Here is a 20546-nt window from a genome sequence, read left to right as displayed (position 1 = left end):
TTTTTCTTCTCGTGGCTTTTTTTTTCCAACAGTCAGGCTCTGGAAAGTCTCTCTGAAGCTGTTGCTAAGCTACAGAGGCGCTTCCAAGGTACGGGCCGACTGTTTGAAGCTGTTGCTAAGCAACAGTGTTTGTTGTCAGATACGGAGGTGAAAACCTCCGTAAGCTTCAACATTAACGCTGGTATGTCCGGCAGTTTTGATAGATCGGCAACAGCTCGGTCCCGTCGGTGCCGGATATAACAAAGTTTCCTGTAGTTTGTGACTGGATGTGCTCCTGCGGTACAGAAACCGGCCCCCAAACACTTATTAAAATACACTGATGAATTTAAAGTATTAGAACTAGAGGACGCTGCGATGGACCCGCCATCATCATTAGGAGGCAGTTGTATCAGAGGGTTCACAATGGTGTACAAACTCACAGGTCAATGAGAGAAGGGAACGTGTGACAAGAGCCAGTTCATTCACAAGGCTCAGTTGGAGGAAATTTGGTCCAAAGTAACTACGGAAAAGAAATGATTTTCTGACATCGCGCAGCACAAAAGCTAATGCAGGCAATTACGTTGCTTATAACATATTTGAAACATTCTTTGCTCAGCCTATTCATTGCGAAGTGAATAAGGTCGGGATGCTTGACATTTTTTTTTTGCCTTCTTCTTTCAGTAACTCACAAATAATCATCATAGGTTGAAAGTCTATTGCCTGGGGTAATAACATCATATCAACTTTAACGTGCTCGCATAAAAATTCTTCTGTATTAAAGGAGGCGTTAATGGGTTCGGAAGAGGTTCATGGAGATGATTCGCTAGAATGAATCCTAAGGGAGGTAAAGGAAGGACTTAAAGAAGGGGAGCAACATGTGGCACTGCCAGTTTGGTGGGGTGGGGGGGAAAGAGGAGAGTCCGGAGCCTTGATTTTAATCCCCCATAACCAACAAGAGCAGGGCATGTCGGGGGTAGACAGTGTGGCACCATTTTAACAGGTGGGTTTCGGGCAGCATGCACAGCCCTTGTCACAGGCAGGATGAAGGGAGTGCTCCAACGCTGTTTGCTGAGACCTTAAACTGCTCGTTCAGGTGACCCTAGATGGTCCCATGGTTCTAGAATCATAGAAAGGTTACAGCATGGAAGGAGGCCATTCGGCCCATCGCGGCTCTCTGTAAGAGCAGCTCAGCTAGTCCCATTCACCCGCCTTTTCCCTGTAGCCCTGCAAACTTTTTTCCTTCCGGTACTTATCCAATTCCCTTTTGAAAGCCGTGATTGAGTCTGCCTCCACCACCCTCTCAGGCAGTGCATTCCAGATCCTAACCACTTGCAGCGTAAAAAAGTTTCCCCTCATGTCGCCTTTGGTTCTTTTGCCAATCACCTTAAATCTGTGACCTCTGGTTCTCGACCCTTCCGCCAATGGGAACAGTTTGTCTCTATCTACTCTGTCCAGACCCCTCATGATTTTGAACACCTCTATCAAATCTCATCTCAACCTTCTCTGCTCCAAGGAGAACAATCCCAGCTTCTCCAGTCGATCCATGTAACTGAAGTCCCTCATCCCTGGAACCATTCTCGTAAATCTTTTCTGCACCCTCTCTAAGGCCTTCTCATCCTTCCTAAAGTGCGGTGCCCAGAATTGGACACAATACTCCAGTTGAGACTAAACCAGTGTTTTATAAAGGTTCATCATAATTTCCTTGCTTTTATACTCTATGCCTCTATTTATGAAGCCCAGGATCCCGTATGCTTTTTTAACCGCTTTCTCAACCTGCCCTGCCACCTTCAATGATTTGTGCACATATACCCTCAGGTCTCTCTGTTCAAGCACCCACTTTGGGATTGTACCCTTTTGTTTATATTGCCTCTCCTCGTTCTTCCCACCAAAATGTATCACCTTGCACTTTTCTGCGTTAAATTTCATCTGCCACATGTCCATCCATTTCACCAGCCTGTCTATGTCTTCTTGAAGTCTATGGGCTGGATTTTGTCAATGGGGACGTGATGGAGGCGGGACTTTTTGGGTTGTAGTCCCGCCTCCATCGATTTGTGGCCAACCCACGCGATTTTCCCTTGATTGACCTTGTTGAGCCCGCCCAGCGGGCTCAGCAGGCCAATTAAGGGACATCCGGTTACAGGTGACGTCAGGGATTGACATTTCATCTGTCAAGAGTTTTTGACAGATGAAATATCAGCGTTTGACAGCTCTGTGAAGCTGTCAAACACTAACAATCTGACTTCTAACTTGAGTTCTTCTCCACAGACTCAGTTAGATATCTCTCCAGAACAGAAAGCAGAATGCTGCAACTTTTGACAGCTCGCGGCCATTCTGCTTTCTGTGCCGGTGAGATGAGGGACTCCCGAGACCTGAAGGAAGGAAGCCTGCATTAGTAAGTAAAGGTAAGTAAAACTTATTTAAACACTTTACACACACCAAACACACTTACCTCTGTACTCATGCACCCACTCACCTGAACACCGGACATCTCAAACCCTCCAAGCCCTTCAGCCCGATGGTCCGCCTCGCTAAATTGGCGTGGTTTGGAGCCATCGGGCAGCCCACACTTCAGGGCTAAAAATAGGGATTAGGCCTAAAACTGCCTGTTAACTACCTGTTAACAGGCAGTTAATTGGCACTAATTCCCTTCCCGCCTCGGGGAGGCGGCTCCCAGCACAGGTCGGGTATCCGCCTCCTGGGAAACGGGCATGGAGGCGGGAAGGGTTCACGCCCCCGATTCTGCATTTTTCCCCCCACTCCCGCCTCCAAACCCGCCTCCACGGGGCTTGGAAATTCGAGCCCTATCACTATCCTCCTCACTGTTCACTATACTTCCAAGTTTTATGTCATCTGCAAATTTTGAAATTGTGCCCTGCACACCCAAGTCCAAATCATTAATATTTATATCAAGAAATGCAATGGTCTGAGAACCGACCCCTTGGGGAACACCACTGTATGTCTTTCTTCCAGTCCGAAAAACAATCGTTCACCACTACTCTCTGTTACCTGTCACTTAGCCAATTTCGTATTCATGCTGTCACTGTCCCTTTTATGCCATGGGCTTCAACTTTGCTGGCTAGCCTATTATGTGGCACTTTATCAAACGCCTTTTGGAAGTCCATGTACACCACATCCACCACATTACCCTCATCAACGAACTCGATCAAGTTAGTTTCGAAGAATAACAGAGTGGTCTTGGCCAACATTTCTCCCCAACTTTCACCACAAAAAAAAAACCCCAGATTTATTTTGTTTGCTGCTTCGGCGACATTGTTGCGTGCAAATCGTCTGCTGCATTTACCCACAGAGCAGTGACTGCACTTCACAAGTAATCCATTGATACTGAAGTATTTTGGGACGTCCTGATGAAAGAAAGTAGGAAGAGATTGCATTTATATAGCACCTTTCACGAACTCCGGATGTCCCAAGGCGCTTTAAAAGCCAATTAAATACGTTTTTTAAAACAAAGTGTAGTCACTGTTGTAATAATGCAGAAAACGCAGCAGCCAATTTGCGAACAGCAAGCTCCCACAAACAGCAATGTGATAATGACTAGATAATCCATTTCCGTGATGTTGGTTGAGGGATAGATATTGGCCAGGACACCGGAGATAACTCCTTTGCTCTTCTTCGAAATAATGCCGCGGGATCTTTTACGTCCACCTGAAAAGGCAGACCGGGGCGGGGGGGGGGGGGGGCTGCCTCAGGTTAATGTCTCAGTCGAAAGACGGCACCTCCGACAGTGCAGAACTCCCACAGTATTGCACTAGAGTGCCAGCCTAGGTTTTGTGCTCAAGTCTCTGGAGCGGGATTTGAACCTTCTGACTCAGAAGATGACATGAAAGCTGTGTAAGTACAAATTCTTTCTCTTCTTTCAAATGTCGCACGGTGTAATTTTTTTTTTTTTTTTAAAAGAGGTCTCGCTGTTTTAAATTGTTTATTTTTTTTAAAACGTGCATTAAACTATTATCAAAAAACAGAAGTGGGTACTAATGTACTTTTGGAAATCCCCACCTTCTTTTACAGATTCCTGGGAAGAAATGATTGGTTTTGTTACCACAACAACCTGCATTTATATAGCTCCTAGAGGAGTATAAAAAGTGCAGGGGCATACTTAAAAAAGAAATTAGGAGGGCGAGGAGGGGCCATGAAATAACACTGGCGAGCAAAATAAAGGAAAATCCTAAGATGTTTTATAAGTATATTAAGGGCAAGAGGATAACCAGGGAAAGGGTAGGGCCCATTAGGGACCAAAGTGGCAATCTGTGTGTAGAGCCAGAGGATGTAGGCGGGGTTTTAAATGAATTTTTTGCATCTGTGTTCACTATGGAGAAAGACGATGCAGACATAGAAATCGGGCAAGGGGACTGTGACATACTTGAACATATTAGCATCGAGAGGGAGGAGGTGCTAGCGGTTTTAGCGGGCCAAAAAGTGGATAAATCCCCAGGCCCGGACGAGATGTATCCCAGGCTGCTGTGGGAGGCAAGGGAGGAGATTGCAGGGGCTCTGACACTAATTTTCAGAACCTCTCTGGCCACAGGGGATGTACCAGAGGACTGGAGAGCAGCTAACGTAGTACCATTATTCAAGAAGGGTAGCAGGGATAAACCAGGGAATTACTGGCCAGTGAGTCTAACATCTGTGGTGGGGAAATTATTGGAAAAAATTCTGAGGGACAAAATTAATCTCCACTTGGAGAGGCAAGGATTAATCGGGGATAGTCAGCATGGCTTTGTCAAGGGTAAATCATGTCTAACAAATCTGATCGAATTTTTCGAGGGGGTGGCTAGTGGGGTGGATGAGGGAAATGCTGTGGATGTGGTGTACATGGACTTCAGTAAAGCTTTTGACAAAGTCCCGCATAGGAGACTGGTCAAGAAGGTAAGAGCCCATGGGATCCAGGGTGCCTTGGCGCGTTGGATCCTAAACTGGCTGAGTGGCAGGAGGCAGAGGGTGATGGTCGAAGGTTGCTTTTGTGACTGGAAGCCTGTGTCCAGTGGGGTACCTCAGGGATCGGTGCTGGGTCCCTTATTGTTTGTGATCTACATAAATGATTTGGATGAAAATGTAAAAGGTATGATCAGTAAGTTCGCAGATGACACGAAAATTGGTGGGGTGGTAAATTGCGAGGAGGAAAGCCTCCGGCTACAGGACGATATAAACGGGTTGGTCAGATGGGCGGAAAAGTGGCAAATGGAATTTAACCCTGAAAAGTGCGAGGTGATGCATTTTGGACGGACAAATAAGGCAAGGGAATACACAATGAGTGGTAGGACCCTAGGAAGTACAGAGGGTCAGAGGGACCTTGGTGTACATGTACATAGATCCCTGAAGGCAGCGGAGCAGGTAGATAAGGTGGTTGAAAAGGCATATGGGATACTTGCCTTCATTAGCCGAGGCATAGAATATAAGAGCAGGGAGGTTATGATGGAGCTGTACAAAACGCTGGTGAGGCCACAGCTGGAGTACTGTGTGCAGTTCTGGTCGCCTCACTATAGGAAGGATGTGATTGCTTTGGAGAGGGTGCAGAGAAGATTCACCAGGATGTTACCTGGGATGGAGCGCCTCAGCTATGAAGAGAGGCTGGACAGGCTGGAGTTGTTTTCCTTGGAGCAGAGAAGGCTGAGGGGGGACCTGATTGAGGTGTACAAAATAATGAGGGGCATAGATAGGGTAGATAAAGAGGAACTTTTCCCCTTAGTGGGGGGGTCAATAACAAGGGGGCATAGATTCAGGGTAAGGGGCAGGAGATTTAGAGGGGATTTGAGGAGGAACTTTTTCACCCAGAGGGTGGTTGGAATGTGGAACTCAATGCCTGAAAGGGTGGTGGAGGCAGGAACCCTCACAACATTCAAGAAGCATTTGGATGAGCACTTGAAATGCCATTGCATACAAGGCTGTGGACCAAATGCTGGAAAATGGGATTAGACTGGACAGGGATGGATGGGCGGCGCAGACACGATGGGCCGAAGGGCCTCTTTCTGTGCTGTAAAACTCTATGACTCTATGACTCCTTTAACGTAGTAAAACGTCCCAAGGTGCTTCACAGGAGCGCTATCGGGCAAGATATGACACTGAGCCATATAAGGAGATACGGGTGCCCTTGTGCACCAGTCACTGAAGGTAAGCAAGTGCAGCAGGCGGTTAAGAAGGCAAATGGTATGTTGGCCTTCGTAGCGAGAGGATTCGAGTACAGGAACAAGGATGTCTTGCTGCAGTTGTACAGGGCCTTGGTGAGACCACACCTTGAGTACTGTGTGCAGTTTTGGTCACCTTATCTGAGGAAGGATGTTCTTGCCATGGAGGGAGTGCAGCGAAGATTCACCAGATTGATACCTGGGATGGCAGGAATGACGTATGAGGAGAGATTGGGTCGACTGGGTTTATACTCGCTGGAGTTTAGAAGAATGAGAGGGGATCTTATTGAAACTTATAAAATTCTGTCAGGCCTGGACAGACTAGATGCAGGAAGGATGTTCCCGATGGCCGGGGAGTCCAGAACCAGGGGTCACAGTCTAAGGATAAGGGGTAAGCCATTTAGGACAGAGATGAGGAAGAATTTCTTCACCCAGAGAGTGGTGAGCCTGTGGAATTCTCTACCACAGAAGGCAGTGGAGGCCAATTCATTAAATATATTCAAGAAGGAGTTAGATATATTTCTTAAGGCTAAAGGGATCAAGGGATATGGGGAGAAGGCAGGGACAGGGTACTGAATTTGGATGACAGAAAATGCTGGAAAAACTCAGCAGGTCAGGCAACATCCGTGGAGAGAAATTTGAGTTGACGTTTCGGGTCGAACCCTTCTTCAAGGGTTTTGAAGAAGGGTTCGACCTGAAATGTCAACTCAAATTTCTCTCCACGGATGTTGCCTGACCTGCTGAGTTTTTCCAGCATTTTCTGTTGTTATTTTGGATTTCCAACATCTGCAGTATTTAGCTATCATACTGAATTTGGATGATCAGCCATGATCTCATTGAATGGTGGAGCAGGCTCGAGGGGCCGAATGGCCTACTCCTGCTCCTATCTTCTATCTATTTAAGACTTGGACTGGTGACCAAAAGCTTGGTCAAAGAGGTAGGTTTTAAGGAGCGACTTAAAGAAGGAGGGAGAGGTGGAGAGGCGGAGAGGTTTAGGCAGGGAATTCCAGAGCCCGGGGCCCCCAGCAGCGCAAAGCACAGCTGCCAATGGTGGAGCGATTAAAACCGGGGATGCGCAAGATGCCAGAGTTGGAGGAGCGCAGAGATCTCGGAGGGCCGTAGGGCTGGAGGAGGTTGCAGAGATAGGGAGGGGCGAGGCCATGGAGGGAGTGGAGGACAAGGATGAGAATTTGAAATGCTCACAAAGCTGAGGCTATTGAGCCCATTTCACCCTCCATTATTCTTCCGTCAGATATGCTGCAAATAACAGAGTGGCTGAGCATACGCAGATAAAGTAATCGTCTCATCATTTTCTTTTCACTAAATGGTAAGTGGCTGAAGCAAAGTGTTAGCATTGCAATCTACAGCAGTTTAAAGAGTTCAACTGCAGCCTACAGATTACTGGAGCGCAGAGTGTATTTTATAGCCATCAACCTGCCCAGTCAAATCACATCCACCACAAGCTTAGAACAGTTTAAAATTCATTTCACACAGCCTGCAGAGCTGACATGGATACAATGAGAGACGAGCAGCGAAACACCATTCTAAAGTAACCTATCTGAACCAAACATGTTTCTATATTCCCTTCAGCCTCCCCGGGGCCCACCCGTCCGTTACCTCTTGAAAGTGGCTGGCTTGTTTCTGAGGAGCGTTCGCTGCCAGCCAAGCAATAAAAGCCCATTCCTCTCTCTAGGACCGACGGGCCGCGAGATTGCTCTCGCAAGAAAGGCTCGGGGAGCGTGTGTGCGAGGCTGAACTCTGAATGAACTGAATTAAATATTAAAGGTGCAGATGGAGCTGTCCAAATGATAAGTACAGCTATTGACGTGCCATGATCCAAGCTTTCATTAAAACATTTCAGGCATACTAATGGTTTCCCAATGCTCGTTACGTGCGCACAGTTTTTTTTCATAGATATGATAACCTTCAGGCCACAGGCACAGCAGCTCAAAGGAATGCTGGAAGCTGATATAATTGTCCCTTTGTACAGGGTGAGGGGGGCTTCAATTAGTCGGGATATTTGGGCAGGTTGTGGGGGGAGGGGGGAAACAGCTTTACAAAAACATTATAATTGTCAGTTTATGATATTCTACAACACAAATGAGTCACTAGGCTTCCCAGCGCCTCGAAACCCTGCCGGATACCTCTTAATGAACACGGTTCCCATCCTCTGCTCTGTTCTATCACATGCAAGGTATTATTCCAGCACCCCCCCCCACACTTTGTCTTTTAGCCTGATGGGATGACGAGAGGGCAAAGCAATTGGAAGAGGAGAATTACTCACAGGAACTGTCCCACTACCCTTTGATTGCTACTCGCTGTTTTCATTCCGACGCTGGGAATACAGCTCCTTCCCTGGTCTCCTTCAGTCACACGGCTAAATGATTTGTGAGTGGATAATGATGCCATGCGAGGAAAAAGATGATTCTGCTGTGGGCAAGTATGGCCAATGTGTCCTGAGTGCCACTCAACTGGGCTCTTAACAGTTTACTCCTGCTCTGGCCTGCAGTCACCAATATTGAGGCCGTTACTGAGGCGGCCAAGTTAATAGACAATGTCAAACAGAACACTCTGCTTACAACAACCTGCATTTATATAGCACCTTTACCGTAGTAAAACGTCCCAAGGCGCTTCTCAGGAGCGCAATCAGAGATGATTTGACACCAAGTCACATGGAGAGAGGGGGGGCTAAAAGGCTTGGTCAAAGAGGTCAGTTTTAAGGAGCGTCTTAAAGGAGGGGAGAGAGGCGGAGAGGTTTAGGGAGGGAGTTCCAGCGCTTAGAGCCCAGGCAGCTGAAGGCACGGCCGCCTACGGAGGGGCGAAGGAAATCAGGGAGGCACAAGAGGCCAGGATTGGAGGAATGCAGAGATCTCAGAGGGTTGTAGGGCTGGAGGAGGTTAGAGAGAGATAAGGAGAGGCGAGGCCATGGAGGGATTGGAACACAAGGCCGAGAATTTTAAATCTGAGGCGCTGTCGGGCCAGGAGCCAATGCAGCTCAGTGAGCACAGGGGGAGATGAGTAAATGGGCCTCGAGGTGAATTAGGATATGGGGAGCAGAGTCTTGAATGAGCTGAGTTTACAGAAGAGTTTATGTAAGCAGGGCACCATCAACACCAAATTACCAGTCGCGGTCAACTCAATCAACAACAACTTGTATTTATATAACGCCTTTAACGTACCAAAACATCCAAAGGCGTTTCACAGGAGTATTATAAGTCAAAAAATGACACCGAGCCACATAAGGAGAAATTAGGGCAGGTGATCAAAAGCTTGGTTAAAGAGGTAGGTTTTAAGGAGCGTCTTAAAGGAGGAAGGAGAGGTAGTGAGGCGGAGAGGTTTAGGCAGGGAATTCCAGAGCTTAGGGCCTAGGCAACAGAAGGCACGGCCACCAATGGTTGAGCGATTATAATCAGGAATGCTCAAGAGGGCAGAATTAGAGGAGCGCAGATATCTCAGGGGGCTGAAGGAGGTTACAGAGATGGGGAGGGGTGAAGCCATGGAGAGATTTAAAAACAAGGATGAGAATTTTGAAATCGAGGCATTGCTTAACCGGGAGCCAATGTAGGTCAGGGAGCACAGGGGTGATGGGCGAACGGGACTTGGCGCGAGTTAGGACACGGGCAGCCGAGTTTCGGATGACCTCAAGTTTACGTAGGGTAGAATGTGGGAGGCCAGCCAGGAGTGTGTTGGAATAGTCGAGTCTAGAGTTAACAAAGGCATGGATGAGGGTTTCAGCAGCGGATGAGCTGAGACAAGGGCGGAGACGGGCGATGTTACGGAGGTGGAAATAGCCGGTTTTTGTTATGCTGCGGATATGTGGTCGGAAGCTCAGTTCAGGGTCAAATATGACACCAAGGTTGTGAACAGTGTGGTTCAGCCTCAGACAGACGTTCGGGAGAGGGATGGAGTCAGTGGCTAGGGAACGGAGTTTGTGGCGGGGACTGAAAACAATGGCTTCAGTTTTCCCAATATTTAATTGGAGAAAATTTCTGCTCATCCAGAACTGGATGTCGGACAATTTAGAGATTGTGGAGGGATCGAGAGAGGTGGCGAGGTAGAGCTGGGTGTTAGCAGCGTACGTGTAGAAAATGGCGCTTTGTTTTTGGATGATGTCGGCAAGGGGCAGCATGTAGATGAGAAATAGGAGGGGGCCAAGGATAGATCCTTGGGGGGCACCAGAGGTAGTGATGCGGGAGTGGGAGGAGAAGCCATTGCAGGTGACTCTCTGGCTATGATTAGATAGATAAGAATGGAACCAGGCGAGTGCAGTCCCACCCAGCTGGATGACAGTGGAGGTGTGTTGGAGAATGATGGAGTGGTCAACTGTGTCAAAGGCTGCAGACAGGTCGAGAAGGACGAGGAGGGATAGTTTACCTTTGTTACAGTCACAAAAGATGTCATTTGTGACTTTGATGAGAGCCGTTTCGGTACTGTGGCAAGGGCGGAAACCTGATTGGAGGGATTCAAACATGGAGTTGCAGGAAAGATGGACACGGATTTGGGAGCCGACAACACGTTCAAGGACTTTGGAGAGGAAAGGGAGGTTGGAGATGGGGCGGCAGTTTGCAAGGCCGGTGGGTTCAAGGGTTGGTTTTTGAGGAGAGGGGTGATGACGGCAGATTTGAGGGAGAGGGGGACAGTACCTGAGGAGAGAGAACCGTTAACAATGTCAGCTAATATGGGAGCCAGAAAAGGAAGTTGGGTGGTCAGCAGTTTGGTGGGAATAGGGTCGAGGGAGCAGGAAGTGGGTCTCATGGACAAGATGAGCGTGGAGAGGTCATGAGGGGAGATTGGAGAGAAACTTGAGAAAGATGTGAGTTCAGGGCTAGGGCAGGGAGGAACCAAAACAGGAAGTCTGGCCCAGTGGGCTAGGGGAAGGAAGGGAAGTGGCAGAGGCAGTTGAATGGATGGTTTCAATCTTAGAGGCAAGGAAGTCCAAGAGCTCCTCACACTTGTTGTCAGAGGTGAGGGTGGAGGAGACAGGGGAGAGGGGTTTAAGAAGACAGTTAGCAGTGGAGAATAGAAGCCGGGGTTTATCTTTACATTCCAAATTGGTTCTGGAATAGTGAGCAATTTTGGCAGACGAGAGCAGGACCTGATAATGCTTTATGTGGTCCAGCCTGATCTGGCGGTGAATGGCTAAACCAGTTGTCCACCATATCCATTCAAGTCTGCGTCCCTTGGACTTGAGGGAGCGAAGATGAGGGCCGTACCAGGGGGAACGATCAGGGTGAGAGAGAGTAATTGTTTTAGTAGGGACTAGGACATCAAAGGTGGGGGTGTGGGTGTGGTTGAGCAGATTGTTAGCTGCAGAAATGTCATGGTGAATGGAGGGCCAAAGGCTGGACAGTTGGGATTTCATAAGTGCAGAAACTTAACTGGACCAGCCACATAAACACTGTGGCTACAAGGGCAGGTCAGAGGCTGGGTATTCTGTGGCGAGTGACTCAATTCCTGACTCCCCAAAGCCTTTCCACCATCTACAAGGCACAAGTAAGGAGTGTGATGGAATACTCTCCACTTGCCTGGATGAGTGCAGCTCCAACAACACTCAAGAAGCTCGACACCATCCAGGACAAAGCAGCCCGCTTGATTGGCACCCCATCCACCACCTTAAACATTCACTCCCCCCACCACCGGTGTACTGTGGCTGCAGTGTGCACCATCTACAAGAAGCACTGCAGCAACTCGCCAAGGCTTCTTTGGCAGCATCTCCCAAACCCGCGACTTCTACCACCTAGAAGGACAAGGACAGCAGGCGCATGGGAACACCACCACCTGCAAGTTCCCCTCCAAGTTACACACCATCCTAACTTGGATATATATCACCATTCCTTCATCGTCGCTGGGTCAAAATCCTGGAACACCCTCCCTAACAGCACTGTGGGAGTACCATCACCACACGGACTGCAGCGGTTCAAGGCGGTGGCTCACCACCACCTTCTCAAGGGCAATTAGGGATGGGCAATAAATGCTGGCCTTGCCAGCAACGCCCACATCCCGGAACGAATAAAAAATATAGCAAGAGAGTTGGGAGAGAGTTTTTTCCAGGGTCGGACACAGAAGGAAGTCGGGTCGGGAGGCATGTGGGTGGAGAGCGGTACAAGGTACTGATCAGAGATGGCCTTATCTGCGATTGACATGATGGAGTAGCGAGGCCACGAGAGATGGCAAAGACGAGGGGGTGGCCGTGAATATGGGTTGGGGTGTTTACATGGAGGGAGAGATTAAGGGGGGATAGGAGGGTAGTGAACTCAGAGGAGGGAGAGCGTGATGAATTGAGATGGAGGTTGAAATCGCCGAGGATGAGAAGTCGTTCGGTGCAGAGGCTGAGGGAGGAAAGCAGTGAGGATATCTCGGTGATAAAATTTTTATCATATTGAATGGGCAGTAGGGAGCGACAATTTTAAATGAGGTGAGAGGGGTGGAATAAGGTGAGCTACTCAAAGCAGGAGGAAGTGTCAGAGGAGTAGGGGGACAGGCCCAGGTGTGATTTGGTGATGAGAGCCACACCGCCACCATGGCGGTCTGAGCGGGGCAAGTGGTGGAAGGTATAGCCAGGCGGGGAGGCTAACCACCAGGACTTACATGGGATTCAGTTGGTAAAAGAGAACATTTTGGGTTTTTTAGCCTAATTTCAGGTGCGAGGCTCTGTTTGCAGGAGTCAGGTACAAGTTCCTGTTCTGTCCTGGTGGCCAAGGACATTAATCTGACAAACTGCTTATTTATGACAGAAAGAGGCAGCTGAGTAGGGTGGCTGCAGTTGGCCTCAGTACCCATGTTAGTCTTGGCTCAGTGGGTGGCACTCTCGCCTGAGTCAGAAGGTTGTGGGTTCAAGTCCCACACCAGAAACTTGGGCACAAAGTCTAGGCTGACACACCCAGTGCAGTACTGAGGAAGTGCTGCACTGTCAGAGGTGCCGTCTTTCGGATGAGACGTTAAACCCAGGCCTCGTCTGCCCTCTCAGGTGGATCCCACAGCACTATTTGGAAGAAGTGCAGGGGGAGTTCTCCCCAGTGTCCTGGCCAATATTTATCCTTCAACCAACATCACTAAATAAAAACCAGATTACTTGGTCATTGTCACATTGCTGTTTGTGGGAGCTTGCTGTGCGCAATTTGGCTGCTGCGTTTCCTACATTACTGCAGTGACTAAGTTTCAAAACAGTACTTTATTGACTGTAAAGCTCTTTGGGATGTCCTGAAGACGTGAAAGGCGCTATAGAAATGTTGGTTCAGCCCTAAACTAAGGAGGGTAGCAGACTGCAACGGTTGCTGCTCATTATTCCTGTACTGCTGGAGCCCGCGTGTGGAGGTCACTATGAGGATAGGATCTGCCTCAGCCATGATGCCCTGGAACCCAAGCACTCACTATCCATGTTCACACTTAATGATAGGTCACTTGATCCGAGGCTGCTGCTGCCTCGGGCACTGTCGATCCACCACCTTCAAGGGAGACTGGGAAGAAACTAAGAGCAGAAACAACTTCTCATTTATTATCCCCAAAATATATCTGCACTGTGGGAATTACTCCTTTAAAAATAGGATCTTGGTGCCATTAGCTGTCCTGGCCTGTGTTATAATTTACATAATGACCCAGAATAGAAGCAGAAGGCGGGACATCTGTTTGAGAGCAAGTGGAAGTATCACTCAGCATGCTACCGGTAAACTCGAGCAAATCACGCCTTGTGTCCCTCGGTGTTGAAAGTTCCATTCCATCCAAATCTGCTAACAAAGGGCATTGTGCTTGGGTTAGCAAAGTCCCAAAACACCAATCTCCGGCCTCTCGGACTTGTGAACAACAAAATTAACAGCAAGGAGAAAACAAAATGGCAATCGCCAACTCGTCTTACCAAAATGATAAAACAAACGGGCCCAAGGAAACTCCAGATGAAATGATTATCGATTCTCAGCCAGCAGCTGCAATGAGAGGAGAGACGTGCAATGAACATAAAATCCACATTTAAAGAAATTTCCATTTACATCTCAGTAAAAATCGCTTCTTTAGATTCGTCCTTGGGATGCGGGCGTCGCCGGCAAGGCCGGCGGTGATTGCCCATCCCCTGGTTGCCCGGGAGAAGGTGCTGGTGGGCCCTCTTCTCGAACCGCTGCAGTCCGTGTGGTGAAGGTGCTCCCACAATGCCGTTGGGTAGGGGAGTTCCAGGACTTTTTTACTTGGGACATTTTGAGTTACCAATCTGGTCAACTTCCGTCAAACACAACTCTTCAATTAGCCCACTGGATCTATGGGATTCCAATGAGGGCGTCAAAATATTTCCCAAAACCCTGAGGTGGTCCATTCCATTTTGTTCCCCCGCATCTCCTGAGGAGCTCGACTCCTTGCCGGGATGCGACTGAAGTGCACCAGGGAGTAGCTACTGGTGCGTGCCCAGTACCTCAATCAGGCAGTTGTTCTTCATGTACGAGTCCAGATACCGAGTCTTATGTGGGATATCTGACATGGAGGGGCATCGCAGTCCTGCGCCAATCCTGCCCACAAGTGCCAACTTTTCAAGCAGGGGATGAGTAACCGGGAACAAAGGTCTCCCCCCACCACCACTGCCCCCTGCCCAGCCCCTAACTCAGCACGGACCAATGACTGAAACAGGGACCTTCTAGTCCGTGTGGCTCAGTTATGTCTGGCGAGATTTGAGGAGAACTTAAAAGGTGCTGTCCTTCAAATGGAATTCAATTGATGGGGAATGACGAGGCACCAGATAAAATGGGCTGCACATCGAAACATGTATTGTTAAGAGGAATGTCCTCCTACCATGCTATCCTGAAAGGCAGTTGTACAACACGTTCATTTTTAAACTGTATTCCGTACAGAGCAGTCGGCGGGAAATGTGTGGGCTGCCTGCTATCGACTTACGCTTTCTTTGTCCCGTAGCTCTTATAGTCAATAGCCGCCGAGACTCCCACGATAACAGCTGGAATGAGGTAGCCGGAGAGGTAAAAGTACTTTTTCCGAGAGTATTCACTCTCAAAGACCTCCACCAGCATGAGATAGAGCTGAACGCCTTCTAAGCACATCCAAGCAAAGGCAGCCAGGAAGAAAAAGTGCAGCAACCCGGCAAATATGGAACAGGCAATCTGAAACAAGAGAAAGGCACCTTTAAAAAACCGTGGGAGGAATGGCGCGAGGTTTGGTAGATCATCTCGGTTAAAATGCAGGATGCTCGATTTCCTGCGGTTCCTCCCCAATCCTCCTCCACCCCAACCGATGGCGCACAGCTTCCTGGGCACCAGACGTGTCTGCCGGCACCTTGCTGAAATAGTAGGCGTCAGCTAGCTATTCAACCACTGGGTGCACCACTGACCCTGTCCTTGCCCCGCCCCACCAAAATAGCAAAACACCAGGTGGGGGGGGGGCAGGGTGAGGGGAAATTGGGTTGCTTTGCGCCTCCTGTTAGCGCATTGGAGCGCAAAGCCCCTAGCGCCCAGGCGTGGCGCCACTAACGCTTCCCGCGAAATTCAGCGGTAGGTTAGCGGCGGTGGTAGCCGGTAGCGCCCCGCGACGCTGCACCTCCGCCGATGATGTCATTGCCGTGTGCAGCGCCCCGGCCGCAAACTTCGGTCGCGCCCCCCTGACCTACCGCCGGACGGTATGTCCAACAGGGTCAGGGTGGCCGTTTTTGTGGCCCCGGCGGCGCTAACTAAAGGGCAAGTGCCGGGCGGCCATTTTTTTGGGGCTGGTTGCCAGCACCTGACCCCCTTCCGCTTCTTTATGCAGGGTGCCGGCCGGGATCGGTGTTTTCCCGGCACCCCGTGCCCCAGTGGTCCAGCAGAGCCCTGGTGCGCGCTGCGCTAGGCCCCTCCCCTTCAATCAAGAGAGTGAACGCCGCGATATTGAATGGTAGCGCCCCAGGGAGGGAGGGGGAGCACTTCCAGTAGCACCCCGCCTCCTGCTTGGGGCGCTACCACTCAATTTACGGCGCGGGGGCCGCTAACTTTTTCGGGGCACTACATTTAGCGCCCCAGCGAAGTTAGCGCCCCAAAGGGGGCGTGACCGAAATTTTCCCCCTAGACGTCCTCACCAGGGAGGGAAGTCAAGCTACTTAATCAATGGCAAGTGCATTTTTCCACACTTGCAGCACAAGATCAGCGAGGAACTTTACTGTATGCTAATAACTTAATCTGTTCTTCACCTCTTACTCTTAAAAGTTGATATGATGACATCCGCCTTTCGAAAGTCCGCAGTGACATTTATATGAATGACAAATCACCACAAGCCCAATTTAAAATTTTGCAATTTTTAAATAATTCATCACCTTCCCATGTAATTACATTAAAAAAACATAATGCAGATAGCATATGCATCTAATCTATGCGACCTCTGGAATCATTATATGAAACATATGAATATTTGATGAGAAGAGGCGGGAGATTAGAAAAGTAAATGAATGGCAATTATCAAGGATTTGATGAGTTATTAAGCATTAAAATACTCTATAATTTTGGATGTTTTCTTCAAAACAACTTCATATCGGGCTGTTTAATTCAAATTGACTAAAATGTAATGCTCCTGGTGTTTCTATTCCCCAGTGCCGGAATGGTACAGCACTGCATACGGTAGCATTGAAATGTGTCGCATCTGCGAGAGGAATCACATTTTGAAATAGGAGGTACACACAAGAGAGAGAAGATGAGAGAGAAAGAAAAGGAAAGCGGAAAAGAAAGAAAGAGCAAAAGAAAGAAACAAAGAACGAAAGAACAAGGCGGGCGGGGACTTGAACCGTGAAAGCCCTTCCCGTTTGTTGAAAAGAAAGACTTGCATTTATATAGCACCTTTCACGGCCTCAGGACGTCCCAAAGTGCTTTACAGCCAATGAAGTACTTTGTGAAGTGTCGTCACTGTTGTAATGTAGGAAACGCGCACAGAAAGCTCCCCACAAACAACAATGAGAGAATGCCCGAATTATCTGTTTTTTGTTTAGGTTGAGGGATAAATATTGGCCAAGGCGCATGGGGAGAACGCCCCTGTTTTTCTTCGAAATAGTGCTGTGGGGTCTTTTACGTCCACCTGAGAGGGCAGACGGGACGGCCTCATCCGAAAGACGGGTCAGGCAGAGCAGGGAGTAATGATCGGGTGATGCCAAGCTTGGGTTTAAGGAGGAAGGAAAGGCTGAGAAGTAAGAAGTTCAAAGGTCTGGAGGTCTTGAGAAAGAATCAGTTAGAGTAGGACAAGGAATTCATTAGCTAGTCATAGAGTCAAAACGGCACAGGAGGAGGCCATTCGGCCCATTGAATCCGTGCCGGCTCTCTGCAGAGCAATCCAGTCAGTCCCATTCCCCCGCTCTATCCCCGTAGCCCTGCAAGTTTATTTCCCTCAAGTGCCTATCCAGTCTCCCCTTGAAAACATTGAGTGTCTCCGCTTCCCTCGGCAGCGAGTTCCAGGTCCTCGCCACTCGCTGCTTAAAAAAGTGTTTCCTCACTTTCCCCCCCTGTATGTCTGTAGGAGATTTACAGGGAGCCTAAGTGGCTAGGATGTGTCTTAGGTTGTGCTGCGCAAGGCAACGCAACTGTGCAGGACAGGCGGGATAGACCAGCTGGTCTTTCCCTATCCCGACACATCCATACATTTAAATGTGCTGGGGGCAGGGACTGTATTAGACATGGAGAAGAATGTATTAGACAGATGGAAGTTAAAAACTTGGGGGTGCCATCTATATAAGACAGTCACTAATAAATCCAGTAAGGAATTCAGAATAAACTTCTTTACTCAAGAGGGTGGAACTCGCTATCACAGGGAGTGGCTGCGGCGAATAGCATAGATGCATTTTAGGGAAAGCTAGATAAGAACATGCGGGAGAAAGGAATAGACGGATATGCTGATTGGGTGAGATAAAGTAAGGTGAGGGATAGCGGCTTGTGTGGAGCATAAACGCCGGCATGGACCTGTGGGGCCGAATGGCCTGCTTCTGTGCTGTAAATTTTATGCACTGAAGAACAATCTTTCAGCAGCAGTTTTATGCAATCAGCTTCACCCTGGATGCTCTGGCCTATCATCTGCCTTGAGTGGCTTGCAGGGATGCGCTGCACACAAGTCTATAAACAGCCTTGATTTATGAACTCCCCATGATCGTCTGATTGTTCAATACCACAGTTAAAGATGGCTGCTGCTAAACAAGGCTTGAATCATAAGCCTTTAACACTGGCGTGTCAAGCTTGATGTACCGGAGTCATGTTTAAACTCACATCCATTTCGGAACAAAGTCAATTCTCCCCAAGAACTGCACTGCCAGGAAATCAATAGCCAGGCCGGGCCCTTACCTCATAGTTAACCTTATCGATGCCTACGAGGAAGATGAATTCTGCGACAAATAGATTCATGCACAGGTTCTTGTGGATGGTGTTGCGATCGCTCTGCAGGCCCCGGAAGAAGCAGAAAGTGAAGATGCAAATGGCCAGGCAGACGAGGGAGATGACGATTCCCACCCAGGTGATGATGGACAGTATCAGCTCGTGCATCCCATTGGCGAACTGCAGGCGAAGGGTTGGGCAGGTTTAAAAACGAACACATACGACAAACGATGGACAGGAAAAAAGAACCCTCTTGTCCACCTAGCCTGTCCCACACAATTGCGATACGCTCGCTTACTAATATAAAACAAGAGAGAATTTAATCTATCGGCGACAGTCGGAAATAAATGCTCAACGGCCATCCATCGTCCGATAAGCCCCTCTGAATCATAGAACCTTACAGCACAAAGTGAGGCCATTCGGCCCATCGTGCCTGCGCCAGTTCTTTGAAAGAGCTGTCCAACTGAAGGAAAAAATTTGCAGGGCTACGGGGAAAGGGCGGGGGAGTGGGGCTAGCTGAAGTCCACTTGCAGAGAGCCGGCACGGACTCGACGGGCCGAATAGCCCCCTTCTGTGCTGTAACCATTCTATGATTCTCGTTGCACTGCCCCTGCTCTTTCCCCCATAGCCCAGTAAAAATGTTCTCCTTCAAGTAATTATCCAATTCCCTTTTGAAAGTTACTGTTGAATCTGCTTCCACCGCCCTTTCAGGCAGTGTGTTCCAGATCACAACAACTCGCTGCGTAACCCATCTCTCCTCTGGTTATTTTGCCAATGAACTAAAATCTGTGTCCTCCGGTTACCGACCCGCCTGCCACTGGAGACAAGGTCCAAATAGCCTCCGTCTACGCCGTATTTTGGCTTTGGTGCAACGTTAAGCAGAACTGACACTTGTATCATTCAATTAAATCAGAATCGTACAGCACAGGAGGAGGCCATTCGGCCCACTGTGCCTGTGTCGGCTCTTGGAAAGAACTATCCAATCAGTCCAACTTCCCCTGCTCTTTCCCCGTGGCCCTGCAAATTTTTCCCCTGCAACTACTTATCCAATTCCCATTTGAAAGTTACTATTGAATCTGCTTCCACCACCCTTTCAGGCAGCGCGTTCCAGATCACAACAACTCGCTGCGTAAAAACAACGGCCTAGAAATTCACTATGGCCCCGCCAGCTAGCTAGCACCCAAAAGTTAGCGCTGGGCGGGAAGCCTATAGCGATCGTCAGATATTCATTGTTAGCGCCCCAATTCGGAACCGGGCGCTATACCAGGGTGTGCCCGCCTCCGCTTGGGGCGCTGACACTGAATATCAGCGCTCTTGGCGCTGCTGCGCCAGCCGCTGCGGAGCGGCAGGCTGCGGTACTGCAGGCCTCCTCCTTCTCTTAAGGGGGAGCTGCCTGCAACGGGGAGATCGCCGCTGGATAGTGCCGGCAAATGAGCCCGGCACCACGGAGAAGTGCCGGGCTCGCGGAAAGCAGCCGGCAATGCCGCGGGGGGGGGGGGGGGGGTGTGGAGGAGGCCGGGGAAGGAGGTGCGGGCAGGCGGCCGCCGAAAAAGCGGCCGGCCGCACCTTCCGCTTTAAAGCGCCCCACTAAGGCAGCAGGACGGCCCCGTTTTCTGGTCGCTGTTTGCGGCCGCTTCGGAGGAGGCGGCCGCAACTAAATATGGGGATCGGGCCGGTTTCGGGGCGGAACCGGGGCACTGCGCACACCGATGACGTCATCGGTGCCGGCGCAGCGCTAACTGCTACCGCCGCCAATACCGCTGCGCTGAATATCTGCGCAAACTCATTTCTGGCGCAAAATCACTCTTTAGGCGTTAACTGGGCGCAAAGCTGGCAGCGCCTTAATGAATTTCTAGGCCAACATCTCCTCATCTCCCCCTCTGGTACTTTTGCCAATCATCTTAAATCTGTGCCCTCTGGTTACTGACCCTCCCTCCACTGGGAACAGTTTCTCCCTAACTCCTCTATCAAAATTGCTTTGATGTGCTTCAGAAAAATAGGACGGTAGGTTTCTGCAGTCGTTGGGGCGGTAAAGTCGGGCGGCCGCTAAAGTTTGCGCCCGGCGCAAAGTCGAGCCCCCTTCGCCGATATTCAGTTGCATCGCCCTAAGAGGTTGCTGCTGCGC

General features: G+C 49.3%; 1 protein-coding gene across 1 annotated transcript in view; it reads right to left on the bottom strand.

The window, feature by feature from the left end:
* Positions 1-20546, bottom strand: part of adgrl2a (adhesion G protein-coupled receptor L2a) — a 777020-nt gene that overhangs the window by 41191 nt on the left and 715283 nt on the right. Inside the window, exons 15-17 of the mRNA XM_085983501.1 lie at positions 18392-18601; positions 14991-15211; positions 13972-14038 (exon numbers count right to left, since the gene is read on the bottom strand). Coding sequence (XP_085839627.1) covers positions 13972-14038; positions 14991-15211; positions 18392-18601 — 498 coding nt within the window. The remainder of the gene's footprint in view (positions 1-13971; positions 14039-14990; positions 15212-18391; positions 18602-20546) is intronic.

The sequence above is a fragment of the Somniosus microcephalus genome, chromosome 3, assembly GCF_052327205.1.
Source record: "Somniosus microcephalus isolate GS21.2 chromosome 3, FLI_Smic_1.0, whole genome shotgun sequence".
Lineage (NCBI taxonomy): Eukaryota > Metazoa > Chordata > Chondrichthyes > Squaliformes > Somniosidae > Somniosus > Somniosus microcephalus.
Note: the sequence above shows the minus strand (reverse complement) of the source record. Positions and strands in the feature narration are given on the sequence as shown.